The 12,273-nt window shown below is 40.6% G+C and overlaps 1 protein-coding gene across 4 annotated transcripts in view; it reads left to right on the top strand.

Moving 5' to 3' along the window:
* The window catches only part of DCLK1 (doublecortin like kinase 1), a 340,291-nt gene that overhangs the window by 309,272 nt on the left and 18,746 nt on the right, over positions 1-12,273 (top strand). For all 4 annotated transcript variants that reach the window (XM_027589467.2, XM_027589468.2, XM_027589470.2 and 1 more), the window contains one exon: positions 6,829-6,942. In XM_027589467.2, the coding sequence (XP_027445268.1) occupies positions 6,829-6,942 (114 nt within the window). The remainder of the gene's footprint in view (positions 1-6,828; positions 6,943-12,273) is intronic.

Genomic DNA, 12,273 nt, shown 5'->3' on the forward strand with positions numbered 1-12,273 from the left:
GATACATATTTGGGGAATTTGGGTCTGAGAGAGGCAACAGCTCTGTCATCTGTTGCTGTGTACTGATGAAATACAAATTGTGATGGATGTTGGTATATGAGAAGTTTGATTAAGAAGGAGAACCTTCTCATCCTCCCCCCAAAAATTCCATTAGTGCAGCCCCAGCTACATGTAGATAATGTGTGCATTATCCGCTCTGTTGTCTTCTTTAGTATCACAGTTGTTTCCTTTACCATGACTACAGAATACCAACAGGAATTGTCCTGGCTTAAGTTTATTTACCTTAGTACTCATCTAGTGGAGAACCACGGGATTAAGGCACATTGGAGACTGAAATTGACATTAATACATCTTGCTCATTCCAGGGATTGTGGAGAAAGTTGGGTCCCTTTCCCCCAAAAGACACTTTGTTGATAGAAAAGGTAGGTTAGTGATAAGTTCATAAATGTAATTGACATGTTCCCCCCCAAAAGTTCTCATTTGTAAATAGGATTAAATTATCACCGTTGTAATATTCCAGATACATTACTGTTATTGCATTTTTATTTTCAAAGTGTTGACCTATTTTATCCGATGTTATTCTCCTGATCCCAGGATAAATGTCCATCTCAACACTACAATTCTTTGAGTTTATGTTTTACCTCCAATTATTTTCCTGATTTCATTGATGAGGAAGCTGAGCCTCAGAGAGGTCTCCAGCGTAAAGCTCTGTGGAGTTTCTAGCACAAGGTCTGATGCCTGGATTTTGCCTCTAGTGATTCTGACTTAATTGGGCGGGCATCCGGGCAGGCAGCAGGAAATCTAAGAGCTCCCAGGTGGTTCTACAGTGAAACCAAGATTGAGAACCTCTGTCCTGGTGGAAAGAATGGGTTGAAATAAGTCAGGTGTAAGTATTTAGCCAATCAAGACTTCCTATCACCTTCCTGGCCTTTAAATTTTATTTTACTTCATTTATCTCACCTACCTACTCTTTTTTAAAAGATAATACTAAAAAATAAATAAACAAACAAACTACTAAGCCAAGATATTCAAAAAGAATAAAGAAGGAGAGCAAGAAGAAAAAATAAAAAAATAAGAGCCTGGATAATCTCCCGAGATATTCCATGCTAACTAAAAGCAGCTCTCCCCACACAAAAATTTATATGCATTCATCTTGTGCTGGCAGAATTTGTTAGAAATTAAGAGAGCCCCCAGTGATACTGTAATAATAAATAAAACCATCTATTTATATTCGTAAATTAGAAATGATGACATGGAATCCCACTTTCCAATTGGGCATCTTACCTTCTCCCTTCTCCGAGCTAGATCTTAATTTACTTTACATTTTCTCCTCCAGTGCAGTGTGAGGTGTGGACATAGAGGATGCATCGGCCCCAGCTGAACAGAGTCAAAGGTCCTGGGTGCCATACAGCTGGAGATGGTTAGCAAGAGTCAAGAGGCCAAACGCTGGGATGCGAGAGGGAGCTGCTATTGAAGAGTACTCTGATGTACTTGAGCGATTATTTAAAACTAAATCAGGATATTCTGGTAGTAAACGTTTCAAGACTGCCGTACTTCTCATAAATTCACAGATATTATTAATAATAGAGTCTGGTAATGAATTGACTGCAAATCAGATCCATGAGTCGAAAACAAAAATCCATGAGGGGAGGACGGTTTTCTAAAGCATGACCCCTGGTATGGTTTCCCGGAGGAAAGAAGGGAATTCATTCCACCGAGTGACTTCACATCCAAGCCCCTCAACCCCCACCACAGCTGCTCCCCAACATCCGCTGGAGAAATGGAGACCAGGAGGCTAGGTCTCTGAAAGACAGCTGTGAGAGTTCATTTTCCATTTTGCAAACTAATTTTGTTCTTGTCAGTTGCAATGCTCTGCCAAGTGGTGGATGGGAATTTCTAAATCAAAAACCACTAACCTCAAACCACAACCAGCCCATGTGAAACTTCAGAAACTACTCCCAGAAACTACATACCAGAACGTATGGTAATAATACTATAACTATTTGTAACACACCGCCAGGTTTGTCACGTTTAGAAAATTCATAGCACATTTTTGGCATACAATCTATTCAGAATAATGGTGATAAAGATGTATATATAAAAATGTATGTTTTTAATGACCCTATTTATTTTATTGATGCAAGACAGTAAGTTAGCTAAATCTCCATCATCAATCTGTATGCCTCAGGTACAGATTAGGTCCCTGCAAAGCCAGTTGTTTATGTCTTTTAATCCAATTATGCTCAAAGTCTTCAAAACTGATATAGAAACTCTGCAGACTTTTAGTTGCTGTGAGGGGTGCATGTGTGTGTGTCTGTCTGTGTGTCTTTGTGCACGTGCGCCCACATGCACGCATACCCTTCTCTGAGACACCTTATTTCATTGGAAAAAAAACAACCCTGAAATGTTTTAAGATTTATGAAGTCAGAAGCATCTCTGACAACTTGTGAGGGTTGTTTCAAGACTTTCATTGCTTCAACATGAACTAATAACCCAAGGGAAGCTGAAACCTTCACTAGAATTTAAAGCTGGAGGTCTGAACCCTCAGGACCCAACATCTAAAAGAGTTGCTAAGAGTCTTGACAGGAGATCAGGACCAAGACAGAGCTGGGAAATAACAAAGTCCATTCTGAGGGTGGTGAGAAAGCAAACTCTTAGCTCAGGAACTGGCAGGGGAAAGAAAAGCCAGGTAAAAAAAAGAAAGTTCTGCTAAGATGGCACCACGGGTGGGGAAATGGGGAGATGGTGGGATGGTGCAGCAGGGGATGAATTGCCCTCAGTAAGTCGGGAAGGGGCTGCTCCTGTGGAATCCCTACTATTTGTTCCCTCTTTGCACCAAGCCTGTTCAATATAGCCTGTGTGGATCATAGGACCACGCTGTGACCCAATGCAACTGCATGTCATCCAGTGTCAGCCAGGCCTTCTGGTACTGTCTACCCCACAGAGGATTCGAGAGCCTGGCCAGAGTAGGTCACATTGCCACATCCCAGTATCGTGGACATCCAGTCTCTCCTTGACATAAAAGTCAACTGCATTCCACTGGGCCCCCTGACGTGCTCAGCATCCCTTTTACTGACCTTCATGCAGATGCTTCCCAGGCTCCACTGAGGCCTAGCCAGATAGTCTCTCTTTTTTTCAGTCCCTAACTTAATCCTTCTTTCTCCTTACCATGGTGCCACTTTCATAATGGGAGAGAGGACTCCTCAAATCCTACCATTTAACTCTTAGGCACCCCTTTGTAACCGATGCCATGCGAATGAAGGCCCTGGATGGATGCAATGTGGTGTTGTGGAAAGAATACTTTCAGACCTGATTCAGTCCTGACTCAACCGCTTTCTAGCTGTGTGACCTTGAGCAAATTACTTAATCTTGCTGAGCCTCAGTTTGCTCATCTTCGAAATGGTCCTAATAATGCATATCATCATAGAGGATAATCTGAGACTTAAGGGGCTCGTATGTGTAAATCACTTGCCCAGGGCCACAGAGCACTTAACACCTGTGTCACCTTCCTCTCTCCCTGCCTTTCTCTTTTATCTTTGCTCCCCTCCGCCTTCAAACTCGGGCCTCACCCTTTTTCTCCTTACTTCATCCTGCATCAGGTAAACCTGCGCCTCCCCAGGGTAAACGGCTTCCCCTCCCTTTCATCCCTGCCGCTCACACTGATTAGCTCATCTCGTGTCTTCCGGCTCTTCCTTTCCAGCAGCTTCTGATCCTGAGACAGCAAATATGCTCAAGGTGTTCTTGTCCTAAAGAGAAAAACCTTCCTTCAGCCAGCTTCCCGATGATGTTTTTCACGTTTGTTGTCATACAGATTTGCCATACAAATCGCTTTGCCTGAGCTAGCCTGGAACTCTATTAAGAGATGATTACATACTATATATACAAGTATATATAATCTTGGGGGTGAGGCCCAGTGGGGAACCCCTGTCTCAGGCTGCTCCCTTTCCCTCAGGCAGAGCCCCAACCTGTGCCAGATACATGACACTAATACTTGGAAGACTCTCGGTAAACGCACGTCATTTCATCCCTCGTCAAATGTTTAAGTGCTTCCAAAATTCTAACTTAGATTTCAGAGGCCTGTTGTTCCATCCACCATTAAAACAGCATTTTAGGGTGCCTGGGTGGCTCAGTTGGTTAAGCGACTGCCTTCAGCTCAGGTCATGATCCTGGAGTCCCGGGATCGAGTCCCGCATCGGGCTCCCTGCTTGGCGGGGAGTCTGCTTCTCCCTCTGACCCTCTTCCCTCTCGTGCTCTCTATCTCTCATTCTCTCTCTCTCAAATAAATAAATAAATAAAATCTTTAAAAAACAGCAACAACAACAAAAAACAGCATTTTAAAAAAGACCCTTGTGTTTAAAGCTCTAGATTGCAAGATTCTAATTCTTCGTGAGTGAGTGAAAGGTAGTTAGCCCTCCACACTTCCTACCCTTACACCCCTCTTATTAAAAAAAGCATTGTTTTTATTCCTAATGGAGACAAAGGCTTCCATCTCTGGATCTTTCCGGTAGTCTTTTGTGGCCAGTCTTTTCCTGTTTTTTTTTTTTTTTTTTTTTTCAGCTTTCTCCATCATTATCTTAACTAAAGATAAACTAGTTAACTCATTGTTTGGCAAACAGGACTTGAGGTTTCCCACTTGCTCGCTTCTATACACCAGAACAGCAGGTGACCCCTCTAAGGGTCAATTGCTCCTCCTCCTGAAGGACCAGGCTGGATGCCGTAGTCCTCGTGAAGTCTGCTCTGTTCACAACTGAAAATACATCCTCTCTCCTCTGAACTCCTTCCGTGTTTCTAGCTGAGCCACGAGGCTCCATGCCTTATGACAGCTCCTTCTTATCTTGTTGATCTGCTTTATTATTTGACATTGTGTGTGCATACTTTGTCTCTCAATTAGCCCGCAAGGTTCTGGGGGGCAGAGACCATTTTTCTCCCACCCCCAGCCATCCCCAGCATAGCCCGGGACAGAGTAAGTACTTTGTATGATCCCCTCCCCAAGTATTATCCCACTGTTACCCTCATTGACCTTCACTTTATGTCTGACTCTTTTCACAATACGGATTTTTAAAAAGTTTTTGAATTCACTCTGCAGTCACTGGAAAGCATCCTTCTTCCAGATTTGATTTCAGGTGTGACTTAATAAGCATAATAATGGTTCCTTCTTCTAGCCATTAGTAAATCAGTCCAAGAATATCACAAATTGAGTATCCACTGTGAGCAGGGTGCTGAACCAAGGGCTCATATCAAAGATTACAGAAAATGTGGAAGATGTGATACAAAAGGGCAAGAGTTCAGAGTTGATGATATACTATATATATTTGCACTCTTTACATTCTTTTTGATCTTAGGTGATTTCGTACATATATAACTTATATATGTAAATGTATAGAGGGAGTACTTACTCCCTATATATGTTATATATGTACATATATATGTTATATATGTGTTATATATGTACATATGTAAGTTATATATGTACGAAATCACCTCAGACCAAAAAGAATGTAAAGAGTGCAAATATATATAATGTAAAACCATTAGGAGTTTACAGAAGAACCATTCTAATGAATTATGCTTCGTAGGGGCAAAATGATTTGGAACAGGTGATTTGGACCCATGTTTTGAAGAAAAAGAGAGGCCACAGGGTCCATAAGAGCAAAGCCCACGCCTCTTTTTGCTCACCAGCTTTCCCCACTACTTCCTGCAGTGCCTGGTCCACTGTAGACATGCAGTGACTAGCGCCTGAATGCATGAATAGCCAAACGGTGAGGGAAGGGAGGACTAGGTTACGGAGAAGAGCGAGCATGTTACGCTAGGGAAGCAGCCGTTTATTTTCTTGGGTGGAGCCAAGAAATAACATGCAAAATGATGGAAAGGAACGAGAGAAGGAAAATGATGAATGGCATTGAAGTCTTGCCAGGAATTTTGGTTTTAACAGATAGTAACAAACACTTTATTATCCCTTCATTCATTTATTCCGCAAATATGTCTTAAGCATCTACTGTGTGCCAAAGCGCTATGCTAAGACCAGAGGACTCTAGAGCGAACAGAACACAATCTCTGTCTTCAAGGATTGGGCAGCCTTTTCAACATGAGCTAGTAAGTGGCGGCACATACTTACGGCTCTGGTTAGTGTTATCCTAACAGTCTTTAGCAAAGGGGAGCAATCTGTCTAACCTCCATCATAGACAGCTCCGGTGGAGAGCAGAAGCCTTCGTTAAAAGGAGCCTCAATGTGAAGTACGTCAAAATAACAGATGATTTGAAGGCAGTGAGGAGGATTGAAAACTTCAGGAAGAACTCTTTGCCTGGGAGGTTGTCTGGCATTATAGAATGGTCGACTGAGGAGCTGTGGAACCAGCCTGAGTTTATTTACAGGCCCTTGCATGAGCCCAGGACTGTCAGTTTCCTCGTGTTGGGGTCTGAATGATGGGCTTAAGAGGATAAAACTCTTGGTTCAGGAAAAAAAGATGTTTACATTGATTTTTTGTGGGGGAGGGGGTTCAGATTTAATTTGCCCTTTGGTGTATGTCCCCAGAGCCCTGGCTGAAATCAATTTTAATAGAAACCAAAAACAGAAATAACAACTTTTATTTAGGGACAGAACTCTGGGGGTCAGATGACGCAGCAAATTAATTTTAAGGCAGGTGTGGAAGTGAACGAGACCTCAGAGCACTACTTCCAACAACAGACATTGGTTACTTTATTTCTGAAATCTTCGGAATTCTAAGATCCCGGCTTGTTACTAGAAGATCTCGGCCTCATTTTCCGTTTATCTCGTTTTTTTTTTCTTTTTCTCCTTTTTTCACTTCTTTTTTTTTCCGCCCCCCCCCAGGATGACGGCCTCCCAGAAAATGAACATCAGCTATCAGTAGCTGGAAAGATAAAGAAGCACTTCAACACAGGCCCCAAGCCGAATAGCACAGCAGCTGGAGTTTCTGTCATAGCAGTAAGCATCTGAAATATCCACCTTAACTTTTTAAAAAGCAGTCCACCTAAGGGACAGGCGTTACTCAGGAGATCCCACCCAGAGACAGCAGAATGGGTCATTTCTTTAGACAGTTCGACCATTTAATGCACTGGGGGAAGTTTGGGGCTTGTATATATGATGTGTTTTTGCTGAACATTTCCCTAGGAGTCACATCATTATCCAACACCTCCAGGGTGTCTTGCAGGATATATTAATTTCATGATTTATTTTTTAAAGCAGAAAACCTCCCCCACAGTGGACTCTGTGCCAATGCAAACTTTGGGGCCCTGAGAAAAACAGTTCCCAGTGTCCTTTTGCCAGGACCTGGAGGGAGAGGGAAGCCAAGAGAGACAACACTGCAGAGAGAGATCGGAACACTATAGATCTTTGTACGAGACCCAAATGAGAGCCAAAACGTAGCCGGAGGCTTGCACAGTAAGATTTTCAGTGAAACCTAGTTGCTGTGAACACCCAAAGAAATAATGGTGTCTTGCTCCTTAGAAATCTCTGTTTTAAAAGTTGGAAGCCTTTTACCATTTACCATTTTATTGATGTGGCTGCACAAGAATTTTTTTTTTCTGTTCTATACATGCAGACATACACTATATGCAATTTGATAGCAGCTCTAGGCAAAGATTAAATTGGGCAGAGAAATAATGAAACCTCATACTTCCTGGTGTCATATTCTAGAGTAAATATATTCAAGTCCCAGATTACTTGAGTTTTTAATAATTTCCTCTTTTTTCAGAGTATGTAAATTTTAACAGCATATTCCATGTGAAATCACTTGAGCTGTTTTTCTTTTCTCAACAAAGAACTTAGACACTGCAATGTCGAATTTTAAAAAGTATATGTGCTATGAAACAGTATCTTATGCTCATGAGCAATACTAATGTTTTACCACTTCTTTGGGTGTTTTTATTCCCTTTCTCTTTCTCTTTTTCGAGTGTATTAGAGCTCCAGATAAACTAAAAATAAATAAATGACATATTCGATACAATCTATCCCAGATCTGGGTTACTAACTATTTGATAGGAGCTTCCAGAATTTGCAGGTGGCACAAATGTATGCATACACTTTCTTGTACTGTTTGCATTTCATGTTTTTTGATTGAACCCTTTCCACAGTGAGTTACAAGTGAGTAACTGGCTCATGAGCCCACTCACGGTGTTAAGTCGAGACTCTTTCAGATGCTCCTCAGTGCCGCTGAGGGTTTAAAATTGCAAGTTGTTCCTCTTGCCCTCTCTCTCTAGTTTGTTCTAAGGAAATTCAATGGAGAAGTACATTGTCCTTCATGTCTTTATAGATGTCAGTGTTCTTTGTTATCAGCTAATATTCAGTCAGTAATTTGGGGAAGTAACAATCTCATGGTGATTCTAAACTAAACCAGACCTTCTATACTCTGTTTCCATCATTCATTCAAGATATAAGTCTATTCCAAAATGTTCGATTCCACAATTTTCTTTTGGAATGGACTGCCAGCACGCTTGTCCATGAAAAGGACTGCTTTCCTGCTCCCGCTGAGGGCTTACAAAGTTGCTAGAAAGGGTGCTTTCCCACCTTTGTCATTTTGTTTTTGTTTTCGTTTTTCTTGGTCTTTTATTTTAATTAGTCTTTGGTTAAGTTTGCCTTGGTTGCTCAATAATGGTTTGTTCACAGTATTCTGGGAGTCTTATAATGACCAAGGGCAGGAACTTCAGGGCAATTTTCCAGTGGATAGACAACAGAGATTTGAGGAGAAATCCTACTTTAATCAAACTGGGATAAATTCCGAAACCTAATCCATCTGAGTTTATTAAAACTTTATCTAAGTAGATCTCAAAAAACTTAACTAGTATTTGAAGATCAAGGTCTATGGATCATGATTGGACCATTTTGAATACAATTTCGTATCTGTTTCTCGGTTCATCACTAACATGTTTCCATGGAAACTGTATGAACTAGCAATATACTTATAAACTGCAAAATGGACGGTGTAGGGCTGAGTTACACATTGTGTGCTTATTGAATCTTCTTTATTCACTACAAACGTAAAAAACGTTATCAACTTAACTCAGACTCAAAGTAATTAACCATTTGGAGAAATATCTGGAAAAGTACCTTGTCCACTCTTAAAGCACAAGTCACATGTTAATTAGTATCACTAGTATTTCAAGCATGAAAGAGAGCACAACTGTAAATTTCAGGGGTTGTTTCAGGAGAATCTGGCCTGCCATGCATCCTCTCCAGAATGCTTTTCTCTCATAAATGTCCACACCCTCCATTAGAACCTGGGAGCAGTCACCAGTGGCAGGGAGGGGCTGGGGATCAGAAGTTGGCCAGTTTAGCTGCCTTTGTGATTAGCTTTCAGAATAGCATTGGATAAGTCAATTTACACTCCACAGCAGTTTTCCCATTCTTACAGGGCAAAGACTAAGTCTCAGGGGACCATCACAAGAGAAAGGAGCCCTGGCATTAAATAATACAGTTGACCCTTGAACAACACAGGTTTGAACGGCGTGGGTCCACTTAGACGTGGATTTTTTTTAAATAAATAAATACAAGACTGTAAGTGTATTTTCTCTTATGATTTTCTTAATGACATGTTCTTTTCTCCAGCTTACTTTATTTATACAGTATGTAATACATATCCAAAATATGTGTTAATCGACTGTTTATGTTATCAGTAAGGCTTCCTCTGGTTAGCAGTAGGCTCTTAGTAGTTAAGTTTTTTTTTGGGGGGGGTCAAAATTTATACATGGATTTCCTACTGTGCTGGGGGTCAGCATCCCTAACCCTCTCATTGTTCAAGAGTCAACTGTATTCCAATTCAAACTAAACTAAGGTTTATCTGCAAAAGAATGATATTCTGCTGTGAGGCAGAATATAAGCAGTAGGTAGGAGGAATATTGTTCATAAATGGTGCATTCTGTCAACACCATTTGGCAATTTAATAATGCAATATAATTATTAATTCACCTACGTGAAAATTCCTATAATTAATGTAATTTTGTAATGGCTTCTATTGATAGATTAGAAAAAAACTGATTGCAGCACAAATTTCATTCAGACAGAATTTTTTTCCCACGGGCATGTATGCTCTCCCCGGAGGCTATAAAATAATGTATTTTATTTTAAACTGCCTCTGTGGGACTGATTGTTTGGAAATTACATACACCCTTTAAAATGAAAAATTCTACTATGTAGAATGTAGTGTCCATCAGCTTGTATTTTCAGGAAATCGGCAATTAAATCATTAGTCTTTAACTGTCACTTCTCCTTCCTTAGTTAGAAATCTAACTACCCACTGGAGATTGGCAATGCTTATAAAGGAATTCGGGGCACTTTTTTTTTCCCTAGAGTGACAACGGAAAAAAAGCATACTGTCATAACAAACAGGATCTAGTCACAGATGTAATTTATGACGTGAGCGTAGTTTAGCATGCGCTCATGGTTCTGAACCTCAGTGTTTTTTTTTGTTCCTGTTGTCATTTTTTTCTTCTCTGCTTTCCACCCCCTCCATCATTAAGACCAAAGAAAGGACAAATGATAACTTTATATTAAGGTTGCAAGAGGTCCTCAAGTTGACCAGGAGAGTAATTACCAGCTGGAGGCTTGCCGGGATCATCTGGCCCTTCTAAAAGGAGAAAGGGTGTTCTGACATTGAGGTCAGGCAACGTGATTAGGTGGAAACCCATTGCCGTCCTTGTAACTGCTGCCTCTCAGAAAGACTCCTTTGTCCCTTTACTACCTTTCCCAGTAGTTGGGGGATTAAAACACACACACACACACACACACACACACACACAGCAGAACAGAGAAAGGGAAACAAAAGGTTATTAAAATGCAATTTATAGACATAAAATGGAATTAGAGATGACATTTTAACGGTGGACTTCTTGGGAGCTGAGGGAGGGAGGGAGGCATTATTAGATTTGCTCAGCTTGATGAAGAACCGATGACTAAGATGTCAGTTCCAATTTATTTTTCCTCATTTAATTCTGTTTATTATTTTAACCGATAATTTTCCTAATGCTTTAAAGTTCTTCTTTTGCATTTTGCTCATGCAAATGGAGCATTTCTGTCTAATTGAACAAATCCATACTAATCAGTGTGCAAATAATTGTGATTCTGGGAAGCTGAGTTGTATACGGAGTCCCATTAGCGTGTTCCCGTGTGTCCTGTTATGGGACACTTTGCCTGTAGATGGCAACAGAGGACTAGTTACTAAGTAGCCAACTCCGCGAACTGAAACAAAAACGCGGGATTTCATATGACTCCCGTTTAACCGCAAGGGGACTTGGATTTTTTTTTTTTCCTAAGTGAAACGAAATGCACTTTTTTTTTTTTTAGGATTAAAATCTCACATTGCTGTTCTGTGAACACTGGGATAGCCTAGTGTATAACCAGAACACCACCCCCGCCGCCAGCAGTTTTTAGTTTGAACGCCTGGTGCCCCAGCATGTTGTTGCAATGCCTTTGTGAATTCAGAACTAGAAACTGTGAGCACAGCTCCAGTACCACACTTGAAAGCACTCATGAGCGTCTCTCTAAAGAAAAGCGTGCAAGTTGCATCCTCTCAGGGGACAGCATGGGGGAGTGGGCATACAGCATGATTACTGTTTTCCAATTGGGGGACTGAATCTTTCATTCCTAGGTAGCCAAAGGCTGACATCTTATTCCAGGATGAACAACTTTGAGAACTTACTCTGTCTTCTATTTATTGTACCTTTTGTTGATCATAAGCACTTAACTGTACATGCGCATTTTTAACATACAGTGAAAATTCTTGTTCCTTTTCTGTATTTTCAGAGAGAAAACTTACTGTTTTATATTATATCTTTTTAGTTCCAAAATGTAATTAAGATTCACCTTTAAGAGTAGCTCTGCTTTTGAAGATTAACTCTTAAAGAAAGAAATCCAAACTGTTGTGACTTGTGAGGGTTCCTTTCATCTTTTATTTCATATGCATGAAGCCCTCAAATTTAAGCCTGATGGGATAAGATGGGGAGGAGGGAGTCCAATCTGCTTTCTCTCAGGTGACTAAAACGGATTTCAGTACTTTATTTAATTGTAACGCATTTTCCATTCTATGGCATATGAAGAGGTGTTTATATCTTTTGAAATTGAGAGGACATTATTAAATGTGCATTCAAAACCTTGTCTGACAAATTAGATCTATTCTAACAAATTGGCCTCCGAGATATTCATGAGGGATTAGTGTCTTTTCTTGCCTTTTTATTTTCAATGTGCAGATTTAGGATATTAGCTAGTTACCCTGCAAAAGAGGCATGGTAACTGTATCTCAATATATAGTCAATGAAGAACAGC

This window comes from Zalophus californianus, chromosome 3, assembly GCF_009762305.2.
Source record: "Zalophus californianus isolate mZalCal1 chromosome 3, mZalCal1.pri.v2, whole genome shotgun sequence".
In the NCBI taxonomy this organism is placed as follows: domain Eukaryota; kingdom Metazoa; phylum Chordata; class Mammalia; order Carnivora; family Otariidae; genus Zalophus; species Zalophus californianus.